We start from the raw sequence: 16,632 nt of genomic DNA on the forward strand, positions 1-16,632 counted from the left end.
GCTTGCAGAACTTTCTGTTTGTTAATTGCTGCCTACATTATTTCTACCTGTGTTGTTTCCAGATAGTCTTGAATTATCCACATCAGTCCTTTCAACTGTAGCAACCAATAACATCTATTTGTATTAAAGAATTTTTAATAGATGTTGCTGAAAATGTAAAATAAAACTGAACACAAAAACCTTTCTATGAAATTTTTCTGCTAGAAGAATCCCTAACAGAATGTCTGGTATGTATTGGTACTTACAAACCATCTTTTAATGATTTGTAACTGATGTCCCCCTACATAATATCAAGCTAAAAGGTACTTTGACACTGTTTTTTGAAAGGTAATATCAAGTACTTACATATCTGGGTAACACTATGCTTTGAATTATTTCCTTTACTACATGTTATATTCCATTATTGCTAATTTTGTCAGTGGTATGTAAATACGTTTTATATTTCATAGGCAGGATAAATGGGTTTAGCTCTAGATGGACGATGATTGTTGCTTACAATTAGTTTCTGTGCTCGATACAGAAGGAAACTATTTGAACTTGCCCTGTTTGTCATTAAAACATAGAAATGCATGAAGACTGCCTCCACTTAAAAATTATGTATGAGAACAAATCTTAACTCACTAATCTGTGAGAGTCTTGAAGACTCCTGTCTACAAGAAACTTTCTTTATTAAAATTTCTTCAGTGAATACATAAAATTGACATGGAGGACAGGTGCCTGAGGTTGATTAGTCCTCTTCTTCATTTTAGTCATTGAGTATGATCAATGGATATGATCTGGATAAATATAAATTACGAATGCACAAGATATCTGAAACTCTTCTAAATTCCTCCAGAATAACTCCAGTCATGACATCAGATGCAGAGATGGCAATCTTTGGAGAAGCTGCTCCCTATTTACGGAAATCTGAGAAGGAGCGAATTGAAGACCAGAATCGCCCATTTGATGCTAAGGCAGCCTGTTTTGTAGTGGATGAAAAGCAAATGTATGTGAAAGGTACCATACAGAGTAGAGAAGGTGGTAAAGTCACAGTTAAAACATGTGATGATATAGTAAGTGTCATTAACCGTCACTCGTCATACATAACTCATCCAGTTCTAAAAGTTCCCTGGCTAATATTTCTTCTCCTTTTGTTTCTCTCTGGTTTTGTCAGACTGTAACAGTAAAGGATGATGAAGTCTTTCCCATGAACCCTCCCAAATTTGATAAAATTGAGGACATGGCTATGATGACCCACCTCCACGAGCCTGCGGTGCTGTATAACCTCAAAGAGCGTTATGCAGTCTGGATGATCTATGTAAGTACAAGCAGAAGGAGATTTGTGCTTTTGAGGGGTTGAAGACACTTTTCAATCTCTCTGAAGATATTCCTGACTTTTCACCTCCTTTCCTCATTTCTGTTTTTTTCTCTTGCATGTGTTCTTCATTTGTACTCTATGTATCATTTCCTCTTCTTCCTTCTTCCCTTTGTCTTTCCTTGTCATACGGTGAATTTCATCCATTCTGTGATAGGTCATTCCTCCAATTTAATTTCTTCCACTGCCCTGGTCTTTGCAGAGTTTTGTTGACCTCTGCCTTCTGAGTTCTCCGCAGCAGTCTTCCTTGGGGTAGCTGGAAGGCCTGCTGTTCCAGGCTGAGCAGAAGCCAACGTGCCTGTTTTCTTCCTTGCAGACCTACTCGGGTCTCTTCTGTGTCACTGTCAACCCCTACAAGTGGCTGCCCGTGTACAGCCCCAAGGTGGTGGCTGGCTACCGAGGCAAAAAGCGCCAGGAGGCCCCTCCACACATCTTCTCCATCTCTGACAATGCCTATCAGTTCATGCTGACTGGTGAGTCATTTGGCAAGAACAGAAGCTGGCTGCTTGGTCAAGGAACACGTAACAGTTCAGGCATCTTGCATCCTTTTGTACTCAAGGCATGATGGAAATAGCTCCCATAGTCCTTTGGCAAAATTCAAGTTAAACTGACTATGGCATCTTAAAGAACCCTGTAGCATTGGATAATGAAAGAAAGGCAGTAGCTAGCTCTTTGGCATTGTGCCAAAGTAAGGAATTTGAAGAAACAATATAGAATGATCATAGCAGAGAATCTGACTCCAAATAAACAATACTCAATCCAAGGTCTGTACGTAACCAAAAGCAATTAATAAGTGGGGAAGCCTTATAAAGAACCACTGCTTAACATTATAGTTTGGACAGCTCCATCTAGTCGGGAGTGCAAAAAACCACTTACAGACTAATGCAGAATTCACCTTACAAAGTGATACAGTTTCAATATAATTCTTTCCCTTGAAGTCAGTTAGCTACCTCTGAGGAATAAAAGCCCTCCGCATCTCATCTGAAGAGCTCTTTCTGTGGCTTTGTTTTCAGATCATGATAATCAGTCGATCCTTATCACGTGAGTATATTTTGATATGTGTGACAACACTGACCAAAGTAAAAATGTGTCCTATTTCCTATAACAGTAGTTTCATTCTAACAGTGGAGAATCTGGTGCAGGGAAGACTGTGAACACAAAGCGTGTCATCCAGTACTTTGCAACAATTGCAGTTACTGGTGAGAAGAAGAAAGACCATCAGCCTGGTAAAATGCAGGTATGTGATAGGCACACTCTTTCAGTGTTTTGCTGAGAAAGTTTCTGCTCTGCAGACAAAATCAGTACATATTTCTGCGTTGCAATACCATTAAATGAAAGTGTAATGCCTCTGAGGTGACAAGCAGGATACACAGTCTGAGCACACCTATGCTCTGTTACCCCTGCTAACCAACTCCCATCCCTCTTATAAATACTGAAAGTCCACCTAAAGTCATAATCATAGCATGGCTTGGGTTGGAAGGGACACTAAAGATCATCTAGTTCCAACACTCTTGCCATGGGCAGGGACACCAGGTTACTCAAAGCCCCACCAAATCCGGCCTTAAACACTTCCAGGGATGGGGCATCCACATCTTCTCTGGGCGACCTGTTCTACTGCCTCATGACTCTCATAATAATTTCTTCCTAATATCTAATCTAAATGTACCCCCTTTTAGTTTAAAAGCATTGCTTCTTGCCCTATTATTACACTCCCTAACAAAGAGTCCTTCTCCAGCTTTCCTATAGGCCCCCTTTAGGCCACTATCAGGTCTCCCTGGAGCTCTCTCTTCTCCAGGCTGAACAACCCCAGCTCTCTCAGCCTGTCTTCACAGGAGAGGTTCTCCAGCCCCTCGATCATCTTTGTGGACTCATTCTACTATGTCCATAAGCTATGTCCATATCCTTCTTGTGCTGGGGACCCCAGAGCTGGGTGTAGTGCTCCAGGTGGGGTCTCACGAGCAGAGTAGAGGAGAAGAATCACTTCCCTCAGCCTGCTGGCCACACTTCTTTTAATGCAGCTCAGGATACAATTGGTTTTCTGGACTGCAATTGCACACATTGATGGCTCTTATACAGTTTTTCATCCACCTGTATCCCAAAGTCCATTTCCATAAGGCCGTTCTTTATCCACTCATCACCAAGCCTATATTCATATTTGGGGTTGCCCCAGCCCATATGCAAGACCTTGCATTTGATCTTGTTGAACTGCATGAGGTTTGCACAGACCCACCTCTCAAGTCTGTCACTCCAGCGTGCTAACTGCACCACACAGCTTGGTGTCAACCTCAAACTTTCTGAGGGTGCACTCAATCCTACTGTCCATATCACCAACAATGATGTTAAATAATGCCAGTCCCAACACAAACCCCTGAGCGACATCACTTGTTACTGGTCTCTTCCTGAAATTCCAGCTGCTGACCATGCCTCTGAGTGAGACCATCCAACTAATTCCATATCCACCAAGTGGTCCGCATGTCAAAGCCATGTCTCTCCAATTTGAAGACAAGAATGTTGTGTGAGACAGTATCAAAAGCTTTGCACAAGTCCAGGTAGATGACATCTGTTGCTTTTCCTTTATCCACCAATACTGTAGCCCCATCATAGAAGGCCACCAAATTGGTCAGGCATGATTTGTCCTTAATGAAGTGGTGTTGGCTTCACAGTCACCTTTCTATTTTCTATGTGCATAGTTTCCAGGAGGATCTGCTCCATGATTGTGATCTCTTTGCCAGGCACAGATGTGAGACTGGCTGGCCTGCAGTTCCTCAGGTCTCCCTCTCTTTCCCTTTTTAAAATCAGGATTATGTTTCCCCTTTTTCTGGTCACTGGGAACTTCACCTCACTGCCATGGCTTCTCAAATACGATGGATGATGGCTTAGAAACTTCATCTGCTACTTGCTTCAGGACCCTTGGATGCAGCTCATCAGGTCCCATGGACTTATGCACATTCAAGTTCCTTAGATGGTCTCTACCCTGATCTTTTCTTGCAGTGGATGGTACCTCATTCTCCTAGTCTTTGTCTTTGGATTCTGTGAGTTGGGAGATGTGGCTAGAGCACTTACTGGGGAAGACAAAAGAGGCAAAAAAGTCATTGAGTGTCTCAGTTTCCTCCATATTCCAGGTAACCAGGTCTCCCATTTCCTTCAGCAGTGGGGCAAAGTCTTCACTACTCTTTCTTTTATCACTGATGTCCCTGGCGAGATTCAATTGTCTCGGCCTTAGCTTTCCTATCCTGATCCCTAGATGCTTGGACAATGTCTCTGTATCCCTCCCACATTAGCTGTCTTTGCATCCATCCTCAGGAGGCTTCCTTTTTGTGTTTGAGTTTGGCCAGGAACTCCTTGTTCATCTATGCAGGCCTCCTGGCATTTTTGCTTGACTTCTCTTTGTTAGGATGCATTGATACCGAGCATGGAGGAGGTGATCCTTGAATATTAAACAACATTCCTGGACCCACTTTCCCCTCCAGGGCTTTATCCCATGGTACTCTACCAAGTAGATCCTTGAAGAGGCCATCTTTTTAATGTAGCAAAGCCCCAAGTTTCCGTTCCTCTCCAGTCCAGTGTAAATGATTACACAAGGGAAAGTTTGACCAGAGGAAAATGATATAAGACAGCAGAAGTTCTCTCTGTGATGGATGCCTACATGTCTGTGTACCTGAGATCTGCTATCTCCACCCAAGTGCCTGAAAGAGACCAGTTGGTTCCCACTGGCATGTGATTGTGTTACAACTCCCTGTTTCATTCCTATTAACAAGGGAATTACAGTAACTTTGGACTCCAGAGAGGTTGCACTGAAGTTAAAGATATTTCAATTGCATCACACAGAAGAACAAGCCAGTAGAAATTACTGCCTGTGGTCTATGTAACAGCCCTGAGGGGCAGTGTGAAAAAAGTGTCAGACTTGGGACAGCTGGGACCACTTGCCAGACAATTAGAAAGTAACCTCAGAACAGATCCTTCCAGGGAGGAAAGTACAAGCACAGCTGCTGCAATCTGAGCCCACTAGTGCATTTGCAAGGCATGGGCTAGCACAGAGCAAGCAACAAACATCCTTGTGGCACAAGTGTGTCATCACAGTATGTGAGAAGGTATGTGCATCAAAGAGGGTGATGCCTGTCAGTGCGTTATTTGAGTACCCAAGGGCACAGCAGAATCTAAGGAGATTCCAAGGCTGAATATTCTTTTCTCACTCAGAGGCAGGTGTCTGTGATTGATGGGTTGTTATGGCAAAGACCAGTTCATCACAAGCTCTCTTTCCATTAGCACCATTTCTGTATAACTTGGGTTCAATTTTCACCAGCTGCTCACTATGCTGGGACTGATTTCACAAAAACATTGAGACAGCTGTACTGGCTGTGTTTGATATAAGAAAATTCACCAGGTTCTCAGATGGGCAACAAGCTGTTCTGGTCTCTTCTTGAGTTTATTCACAGAATACTCTATTTCTTTGGTGTTCACAATCTCTAAGAAGTATCTTTCTCTTCATAAGACCACAAAATAAAACACCATTAAATTATGTCTCTCCCAACATCCCATCTCAGGCATAGACTGAAATCAGATGCCAGGTAAGAGCATAAAATAAGGGAAGTATGTAACATTTCCCAAGACTGCTTTCTCAGTTCAAGCAATTTGTAACCCAGACTGTACTCCAGATTGAATTTGTGTAAAGAATTGCCAGATATTCTATGCTGTTCTCCATTCACCGTGCACTCTTGTCTGTTCATGACTCACAGCTGTGCAACAGAGTTTTTTTGTTTGTGTTTTTTGTTTTTTTGTTTTGTGGTGAAGTCAGCAGCACTGACACAAATGTCTCTAAAAGGAGGAAGTTTATTTAGGAAGCTGTATGTGAGAGGACATTAGTCTATATATTCGAGATTTTTTTTATTAAAAATATGTGTGTATATTTAGAGAGAGAGTTATGCTACTGCGTGGCCTTAGTTCTGCAAGGTGTAGCTTCGTGTTCAAACTAACTTAAATCCTTTGCGCCACCTTCAGACCGTATTGGGCATGGCGCTGCCTCTCCACTGCAAGATCTTGAAGGCTGCACGCACCATTGTACACCAAGTAGTATGCAGCAACTTGAGCTCTGCCACTGATCTTTCATGTGAATAAAAACTGCCTTTTTTTTTTTTTTTTATCCCCTCGTTCTTTGTTCTCCTGCTCTGTATTGGAAACCATCCCTGCAAACAATTATTTCCTAACTACTTAAGGATCAATCATGAGTTCGGTAGGTGCCTTGAGAAAAGCTTTGCCCTGTGATTCCAAAACAGCACTCTGTGACACTGCCTTGCACAGAAGAGACATAATGTCATGGAAGCTTCTTTCCTCCCATTTTTTTTTTCAGTTAACAGGAGTGATACAATGCAGAATTGAAACTGTATGTTTGCTTGATGATCTTCTTTTCTACTGTAGCCATGTACAAAAAGAAAAGAAAAAATGGGGGGGGGGGGGGGGGGGGGGGGAACAACCATCACAGCATCCAAGAGGTACTTTGTTTTTGTTTTTTGCTTTGTACTGTTTTACATTTGGCATTTGAGTATCACGCTTCACCCATGTCCTACTTGTCTTTTCAAAGCATCTCTGGAGATTTTTTTCTGCATTCTGAAAGGTTACTGTTTGTTTGAACATAACTGCAAAACTTTACATTATCCCTTTTTAGGTGCTTCCTACTTTCAGCTTTGAGGCTGTACCACTCCCTCTGTCTTGTGCTTGAGTAACCTCAAGAAAAGAATCCCAGATTTTTCACGTTTTCTTTAGCTGTTATAGCCTTTGTGAGCAGTGAATGGGAATGCAGAAGTGCCTCTCATACAGATTTCAAACATTCTGAGCTCCACCGAAATTACCCTGTATATTATATACGATATATGATAGCATGGACAAAAAGAAAATGAAGTACAAATCAGTTTTTCAGCACTCTTCCCTGTGAAACCAATTCCTTAGTGATGGCTGATGAGTGCTTAAAACATTTGCTAACTAAAAGTTAAAATCATGTGTGAGATGTAATAATGACCTGTTTGTGATGTATCCTTTTCCATATTTGTTATTAAATAGCAGTGAGGTTTGCTAAGAACCTTTTTTTCCATGTAACTAGGGAACCCTGGAGGATCAGATCATCCAGGCCAACCCACTGCTGGAGGCCTTTGGAAATGCTAAGACTGTCAGGAATGATAATTCCTCACGTTTTGTGAGTTCACTTCTTTTTTGTTGGAATTCGGATTTCTGCTATATATGTCTCATTCATTGATCGCTCTAACCAACTGTTTGATCTCTACTACTCAACAGGGAAAATTCATCCGTATTCACTTTGGAAAAAATGGCAAGCTGGCCTCTGCAGATATCGAAACCTGTGAGTTGGAGCTAGTCAGCACATGCAGAATTTGTGCATTTGTGATCTCAAGTTTCCCAGGAGACCAGTGGCATCTCTCTTTTTCTTAGATCTTTTGGAGAAATCCAGAGTGACTTTCCAGCTACCCAGTGAAAGGAGCTATCATATTTTTTACCAGCTAATGTCCAATAAGAAGCCAGAGCTCATTGGTGAGTGCCAGCATTTCTGGGTTTGGTTCAGTGCGTTCTCTTTGCACTTTTTCCCCGTACCATCAAAGGTGCACTGTATGCCTGCAGATCTCCTCCTTATCTCAACCAATCCTTACGACTTTGCCTACGTGAGCCAAGGAGAAATCACTGTTGCCAGCATTGATGACAGTGAGGAGCTGCTGGCAACGGATGTGAGTATGGCAATGGATATGAGTATGGCAATGGCACTCCTTGTCAGAGCCAGGTTCTGCTCTGGGTGCAGAGGTGGCCTCTGTCATTCTGCAGCAGCCGCGGCCACTCCCAGCCGCTATTGCACGCACTTGGCGCTGGGCAGGCATGCAGGCAGAAGCAGAAGCCCCAACTTGTGTTTTTCTGACCTTTCGCAACTTGTCTATTCCCTCTGGAGAGTGCCGTGGACATCCTGGGCTTCAGCCCTGATGAGAAGGTGGGGATATACAAGCTAACAGGGGCTGTCATGCACTACGGGAACATGAAGTTCAAGCAGAAGCAGCGGGAGGAGCAGGCAGAGCCAGACAGCACAGAAGGTAGGGGTTGACTGCAGACTTCATTTGTGAACTGCACTAGGAGGCAAGAGAGGAACCTCATCCAATAAAGTGCCCATCAGTTCAAGACTGTTTCTGCCCTTCTAGAAAGTAAATTTTACGAACTTGTGCAAGTGCCACAAAGTCACTGATTTAATTTATGCACCACGTGGAAACTGATAGATGAAGCACTAGATGAAACACATAGATGAAGCACTGCTACAGCTCCCTAGGCATGAAACACAGGAGTGTGGTGCAGCTGAGACAAGCTTCCCTTGACAACAGGCACATCTGAGTATCTGAGTAGTGTCTGAAGTAGGCTCCTTGTAACAGAAATATTCTAGAGGACTATGACATCTTTGTCTATGTTGAACTCCTTTGCTGTATCTCTTCCTAGTGGCTGACAAAGCTGGCTACCTGATGGGTCTGAATTCTGCTGATTTGCTCAAGGCTTTATGCTATCCCAGGGTGAAAGTTGGGAATGAATACGTGACTAAAGGACAAAATGTCCAACAGGTATCTAGAGAGCTGGTTGGTTTTCATTTTGTTCAGACAATTATTTCAACTAATGCTAATCTAACTTTCTTTACTGCTGTGGCTGTTTCTTACAGGTATACAATTCAGTGGGGGCTCTGGCTAAATCAGTCTATGAGAAGACGTTTTTGTGGATGGTTACTCGAATCAACCAGCAACTGGATACAAAGCAGCCCAGACAACATTTCATTGGTGTCCTGGATATTGCTGGCTTTGAGATTTTTGATGTGAGTTACAGTTAGTATGTTTGCCAATTGATTATTTTTCCAAACTAACTGGCGTTATTATATTTGAATTTGCAGTTCAACAGCCTGGAGCAGCTGTGCATCAATTTCACCAATGAGAAACTACAGCAGTTCTTCAACCACCACATGTTTGTGCTGGAGCAGGAGGAGTACAAAAAGGAAGGAATTGACTGGGAGTTCATTGACTTTGGAATGGACCTGGCTGCCTGCATTGAACTCATTGAAAAGGTAGAGGAAATCTAATTTTAGAAAAGCACATTTATTTCCTGGTGATTTATTTTAGTCCTTATGTTCTTTATAAATTGAATAATTACTGTTGAATGATTCTCCCATCAGAAGAAGCAGTTTATAAAATCAAACATTTTGACATTTTGGAGAGGTACACTGCCTCTCCACCAAAAAAAAAAAAAAAAAAAAAAAAATCTGGACAACATGGCTGCGATGGAAGGGAGAGAAGCACAATGTTAATTTTGCTTTCAACAGTAGACAGTAAGGTTAAACTTCAAGTCTTAGTCCTTGTAGTAGTTGACAGAATTCAGAGTTCCTGGTTGTAGCAATCTTCTTCTTTCTGGCTCCTTTGTCACTGCCCACTGCCACTGCGCTGGTGGTCTTAATGTGAATTAACCCCCAACTACAGCATTAGGAGTAAGTGTCCAGTGGTTACTTGTGCACAGCACTTAAATATTATGTGCAAATCTACTGTACACACACCCAAATATCTTCCTTCTCAGGAGAATACAAGTACCTATTCCCAGCCTGGTGCCCATTCAGCTATCTCATGAGCACATTCACAACTTAATATTCATACCCATGGATGATGTATTTGCACATAAAAGCTTCACATTTCTTGATAACCTCCCACTGTTCTCACCACACAGTAGCATCTACAAACAACACTATCATTCACAGCTGGTGTCTATTGCTATACTTAACACTCAAAATCCACACTTACTGCTCAGTGTCCACATATTTTGTGCCTCATGTCTATGAAATGTAGAGTGGTTAGAGACAGAGGAATTACATCACCTGCATTAATCTAGCACTGTAGTCACTTTTGGAACAGCAGGAAAGAAGATGATGCTTCTAGGATGCAATTCATCTCATAAAATACATCCTGTTATTGATACTGTGAAATGTCTGCATAATGCTTCCACTGATTCTAGAACAATACAGACATCTATCTCAGATCTACATTCTATTTTAGAGACACCTACAGCTGGGCAAAATTAATCCTAACCCCAGAGTCCTCATACAACAGGCACACCTAGTGGGCAAAAGTTTAATTCAAAACTTGGTATTCCTTCCCAACACCCAATTCCTGTGTTTGCTGATGTTCTGTAGGATCCCTAATTCTAGCTTTGGCAGCTATCCAGCTGACATCAGATGTAAGCATCTGATCTGAGAGCGTCACTAGATAGATAGAGTCTTACCATATTATATATAGTAGGTACATTAAAAGAAGGAACTCCTAGAATACTATCTAGGCCAATGAAGTGCAAGTCAAATCAGTGTCTTCAGCAAAATTAGAGGAAATATCTGCACTATCAGAAGATTCCTAATGTAGCTCAGATGAAGGCCCTCATGTAGCTAAGTATATGCCTCTGTATTGAAGTATTTCAATTTTAAAATACATTCTGTGACAAATTAGAAGTCAGTGGGTATTCTAAAGCACCAGATTGCTGCCATTTTTCCCCCATATAAGATGAAGAAAATCTAATTCATCATGCACATCCATTGGAGACCGCACAGAACTTGTTAGATATTATCTATTCACATTCCTGAGAAGCCATCAAACTAAGTTCAACATTGGCAATTGGCAATTGATGACTTGTAACAGACCTACAAAATATCATCAGTCCCATGAACAGGGCACTGAAACCTGTCTTCTGAATTCCTATTTTGATTTCACTGGTTTACATTCCAAAGAGTTTAGGGCAAAGATGATTGAAGCTGTTGAATATAATGTGCATCACAAGCCTCTCACTCAAAGATGTGTTTAAACTCTACTGCCAAGTTGCCGTTTTCATAGTAGTGGCTTGAGCAGCAAAGTCTAATTATAGTATGTGTGATTATTATAGTAACTAGTGATGTATTAAGAACCTGTGCAGTAGAAATTACAGTCACTGTAACAAACTACAAAACACATGCAAAGTGAAATTTTATTTACTTTCTCTCTCCCTGACACTTTCTTTCTTCATATATTCATATTTCTCCCAGCCCATGGGCATCTTCTCCATCCTGGAAGAGGAGTGCATGTTCCCCAAGGCAACTGACACCTCTTTCAAGAACAAGCTCTATGACCAGCATCTGGGCAAGTCCAACAACTTCCAGAAGCCCAAGCCTGCCAAAGGCAAGGCTGAGGCCCACTTCTCCCTGGTGCACTATGCTGGCACAGTGGACTACAACATCTCTGGCTGGCTTGACAAGAACAAGGATCCCCTGAATGAAACTGTTGTTGGGCTGTACCAGAAATCATCTTTGAAGCTCCTGTCCTTCCTTTACTCTAACTATGCTGGTGCAGAAACAAGTAAGTGTGTTTTTCAGTGATGATTGATAAGGCAAGAAAAAAAATTAAGTCTATGTCTCCTCCTTGTTGTATTCTCTAGCCTCTCATCATCCCTAATCTCATCCTATTCACATGCACAGGTATGCCAAACTAAGATACCATCATGAATAACTGCAGAAAGCACCATGTTTATGTGGTGTGGTGCACAGAAGCAATGCTCAGCAAGTTCAAAACAAAATGATAGGAGTTGGATGTTTCCTGGCTTACTGAGTTGTGAATCATATGCATGGTCAGCCATCATCCAGACAGGTGCCAAATATACATGTATGTGCAAAGTGTAAGCACTTTATAGCCTTAGGAGACAGAGTTTTATTTCTTTAGGTGAACAGGAAGAGCTAAAAGTAATGGAGAGGTTCACAGCCTTACATCTTCAAGGAGATCACAGAACTATTTCATATCCAGCTGAGCAGTCCTGGTGCAACAGGGGGAAAAAAAAAAAAAAGAGAGGGAGAGACAAATTAATTTAGAAGTTCTTTAAGGGCATCAGAGAGCAGTTCAACCTCTTGCCTTTTTTTTGTGACTTAAGGCTGTCAAGTAAGACAGTCAGTGGGTCTGTTTTACCAAAAATAGCCATACAGATTGCCACAAAAAAAAAAAAAAAAAAAAAAAGGAAACTCGGATGCTAGGCATAAAGAAGTGTTAGTATAGAGTAACATGTCAACAGGCATGTGGGCAGCTGGGTTTGAGGCTCAAGAGGGTACCACATACTCCTAGAAAACAGTGGGGATGAAGCAGTTGTGGTCCTTACTAGTATCATCAATACAAGGAAGGTGAGAAGAGAAGACTCCATTTAATTCTCCATTTAAATGACTTCAACAATACAGCAATTCTGAAAAGGTACTGAGCTTTTTGGGTTTGTATTCATGAGGCTGTATTTCATTTATTGCCTTGGGGATGCCGTAACTCAGAATAGGTCCCTATTCTTCAACTGGAACATTAGAACAAATTTTTCCTAAAGGCTTCACTGCACTCATAAACAAATGTCCACCGCTGAACCATTCATGTGGCCTTTCACCACATTACAACAAAATAAAAATAATTTGAGAGTATATCTTCAAGTAAAACCAATTTCCAGTGGTACACAGTAAACTGCTATGGAGTTTATGTCAGACCGTAGTGTTACATACTACCACAGCCACATCACATTATGACGCAACTTAAGTTGTGCATCTGAGACCAAAATATACCAAACACCGATTAATATATAACCAGCTGGCAGCAGTTCACATAAAACTCCCATGCAGCACTGAATCACTTTCACATCAAAATATAATGTTTATATTAGTCCATAACACACTGCCTACTCTAACCATTCAGCTCTTATGTATTTCTTCCAAGGTGATAGTAGTGGTGGCAAGAAAGGTGCTAAGAAGAAGGGGGGCTCTTTCCAGACAGTGTCTGCTGTGTTCAGGGTATGTGAATTTCTTCTTAAAACTGAGCCACAGCTCTTCGACATCTGAATAAAAATGCAAAAGCTTTGTAGCTCAGAGTTCAAACCCCATGTTTTGTTCTATTCACAGGAAAATCTAAACAAGCTGATGACTAACCTGAGAAGCACCCATCCTCACTTTGTGCGTTGCTTGATTCCTAATGAGACCAAGACACCTGGTAAGTCTGTTATTATACACTAGACTGACCAGAATTGTGCTGCTAAGCTTCCACACCAACTTCTTCTAGAACAGCTCCCCATGCATGTAAAATTCCTGTGGGGGGTGGCCTATGGAACAGTGCTCAAGTAAGCCTTCTTGTATTTTTTCATGACTGTAAAATTTTGAGCATTATATGGTCCACCACACTTACTCATCTTTGCTTAATGTGTGTACAGAGCTGTTGATAAAGATGGCATGTATTAGAGCTGATGAAATTGCATGTCACAAGTAACAACAGTAGCAAATTTCTAATAAATGCATATTTTTAAGGACCACTATGTCATTCAATACTGTTGGGTTCAGTTCAAGACAATTTAACAACTCAAAATATTTCGTGTTAGAAACTGATTCACTGAGCTGGAGGACTGACAAAGGAATCATGCATCCTTTGTAGAATTCCCTGTATAGGCTGCTGGGTACTCTTTGCACCTGATGAGCATTTTGATATAAAATTATTTTTGTTCATTTATTGAATTAAATATTTAACTCACTCAGAGTTTAGTCTCAAAGAACAGTCAAGTTTGGGGGGTATTTCATGTGGCCGTTAAGTACCTGGGGAGAGTTGCTTGTGTGGGTTTTAGGAGTCTAATCTATAGGAGGTTTGATACTGGTGGAATAATAAGTTGTAATGGATATAATAAGAATACAAGGAAACAGGAACTTAGCACCTATTTAATCTGCTCCAGAATTTCAAAGCATTTCTTACCTTTCTTGTTTATGTCTCTTTGTATAACCCTGAAGACCACAAGCATGGTTTCAGCAGCACACATATGTACGACACTCAGATTTCAGCTATTCATCTAAATTTATATATTCAATGGAGAGAAGCTGGCATTTTAAGGTATGACTCATTTGGCTGCTTTTATATGTCTTAGGATGAGATGAATCACATCCTAGAAAAAAATGCTTCTGCTTCACTCCACTGACTATAAATGAAGCCCATATGGAATGTCCCACACTTCATATCCGCAAAGTGAAGAGAGAGGAATCCCACTGGGATCTTGACAGGAATAGAAGATGTAAGGGAATTAAGGAAATCTACTGAAATATACATGAATGAATGATTTTGCCAAATATGACTGTCATTTTAATATTCAGAGATGACTCAGAGGAAATTAGACTTTTGCCTTCTAAGAAAAAGAAAAGTAGTAATGTGTGAACAAAATTAAGGATTGTAAAGTGAAGAGAAACTGGTCATTTTCTGATTTTAGTTGTTTTTAGGCTGCTTATGCTTGATTTTTCTAACCATTTCTTTGGGTACACCTTTATTAATTACACTGAAAAGGTAAGGGTTAGCAATATGTACCATTCTGCATTAATTAATGCCTCTAGGAGCTGAGAAATTTCTTCATGACCAAGTGATTCCAAGACTATTTTATTCAATTGTACTTTGTTTGCAATACTTTGAATAAGATTAAGGAATATAGTTGATTGTGTTATAAATGGCTCAGGATTCAAATTAGGATTAAATAAAAAAATAGGATTTATTGAAAGAATATAAAGGAATAGAGGTAAGCAAACAGCGCTGGGTGCACCGGGAGTCTCCGCTCCACCAGGACGCACACCAGTTACATCAAGCAGCTGATTTTTATGCTCCTAGACTAATACATATTCATTACTACTTCTAAAAAAAATAGATTATTAAAATTAGCTTCCGGGGTGCAGTCCCTCCTACTGGAGCATGCGCAGTCTCCTCTGGGGTCTCTTCTGGGGGTCTCTAGGGGTCTTTCATGCTGAAGGCTCGTAGTCTTCCTCTCCACCTTTGTACTTACTGGGCACCATACCAAGTTTACGGAACATCTTCTTCAAGTCTTGTCTCCCAGCCGCCCTTCAGCTTCTTTCTCCTTCCTCTTTATCTCTTGGCCCCCCCTAACCAGATACCAAAGATCCACATAGTATCCCATAACAGTCACTAGTTGTTATCAGTTGTTCTGAAACTCCCAGACACACGAGTAATTAAAACATTCTTCCCCAGCCATTCACAGACACATCTATAGCAGTGTTAGAAATAGAAGTCCGGAATAACAAAAGCAAACAGGTTCATAAATTTAAGAAGTGATAAATTGACTACAATGAGGGAGAGACTGGGACACACTGTATCTGTGGTTCAAGAATTAAATTGCCAGTGCAGGGCCCAGAGGCAGACAGGATTCAAACAGAATTGTTCTTTATGGACACGAATTGTTAAAACATTCCTCACAATTGTTATACCTGATAGATGTTATAGAAGAAGGATAATTATTCCAATTTATTATTCCAGCTGTCCTTTACAGGCAGTTAAAAGGATTGATAAAAACTTTAAGCATCTTCCTTATCCTCTACTGTGTAGGAATCTATCTATCAAATCTAATCAAGGTTAAGTATAGTCAATACTTCTACAGAAAATCCAAGGTAAAATCTTACATAACATGAAGAGCTGATTATACAGATTGTATTACATTCTACATTGTGCCACTTCTACATGCATCCAGTGAGTGATGATATTTTTCACTTCTATGAATTGAAAACATGTTCTGTCTTCATTTCCTTCATCCTTAACCAAGAACTGATTGAATTTTAGCAAAAGGAGAAGTTGCACTGTCATGCTAGTAAATATGGAGACTCCTGGAGGGGGGGGGGGGGGGTAAAATTAAAAAATAAAAACAGTCATGATGTATGTATCTTGTTTAAGGTGAAATGGACCATTACTTGGTGATGCATCAGCTGCGGTGCAATGGGGTTCTAGAAGGCATCCGAATTTGCAGGAAGGGGTTTCCAAGCAGAATCCTTTATGCAGACTTTAAGCAACGGTAGGTCTTCAGTTATTGTCTGTTAATTTAAGGATTCAGTAAACCCAAAACTCAGGTGAAAAATCTGGTGATATCATGGAGACACATCCTCTGAAACAGACTACTGCAGTGGAATTTGAGGGAATGTCATCATAAATACTGTCTTAGGTCTCTCCAGTCTTCTCCCTCTTTGATCAGAGATTTGTTGATTCATCAGAACCCATATTGTTTCTGAACTGTAGTCATTGCCTGGTGATTCAAAAAGATGCAAAATGTTTTTAGGGCAATGAATTAAATGGCATAATAGATTGCTCTTTGTAAGTCTCCTATAGGCTTACAAAACAATACAAGAATAATAAATGTCAGCACAGTCTCCTTAGAGTGCGGTACCTAAGCATTCCCAACTCCAAGGCTTTGTTGGTGCTCGGTCAGTTGCC

At 40.9% G+C, this 16,632-nt stretch overlaps 1 protein-coding gene across 1 annotated transcript in view; it reads left to right on the plus strand.

Moving 5' to 3' along the window:
- Positions 1 to 848: 848 nt before the first annotated feature.
- Positions 849 to 16,632, plus strand: part of LOC311216809 (myosin-13-like) — a gene marked incomplete at both ends in the record, with an annotated part of 41,761 nt that continues 25,977 nt past the window's right edge. Inside the window, 17 exons of the mRNA XM_084298354.1 lie at positions 849 to 1,052; positions 1,154 to 1,297; positions 1,671 to 1,827; positions 2,368 to 2,395; positions 2,480 to 2,591; positions 7,449 to 7,541; positions 7,640 to 7,703; positions 7,793 to 7,891; positions 7,979 to 8,082; positions 8,298 to 8,436; positions 8,831 to 8,949; positions 9,045 to 9,194; positions 9,270 to 9,440; positions 11,430 to 11,739; positions 13,117 to 13,190; positions 13,299 to 13,386; positions 16,099 to 16,216. Of these exons, the coding sequence (XP_084154480.1) occupies positions 849 to 1,052; positions 1,154 to 1,297; positions 1,671 to 1,827; positions 2,368 to 2,395; positions 2,480 to 2,591; positions 7,449 to 7,541; positions 7,640 to 7,703; positions 7,793 to 7,891; positions 7,979 to 8,082; positions 8,298 to 8,436; positions 8,831 to 8,949; positions 9,045 to 9,194; positions 9,270 to 9,440; positions 11,430 to 11,739; positions 13,117 to 13,190; positions 13,299 to 13,386; positions 16,099 to 16,216 (2,174 nt within the window). The remainder of the gene's footprint in view (positions 1,053 to 1,153; positions 1,298 to 1,670; positions 1,828 to 2,367; positions 2,396 to 2,479; positions 2,592 to 7,448; positions 7,542 to 7,639; positions 7,704 to 7,792; positions 7,892 to 7,978; positions 8,083 to 8,297; positions 8,437 to 8,830; positions 8,950 to 9,044; positions 9,195 to 9,269; positions 9,441 to 11,429; positions 11,740 to 13,116; positions 13,191 to 13,298; positions 13,387 to 16,098; positions 16,217 to 16,632) is intronic.

The sequence above is a fragment of the Netta rufina genome (genome assembly GCF_964035555.1).
Source record: "Netta rufina genome assembly, chromosome: 19".
Lineage (NCBI taxonomy): Eukaryota > Metazoa > Chordata > Aves > Anseriformes > Anatidae > Netta > Netta rufina.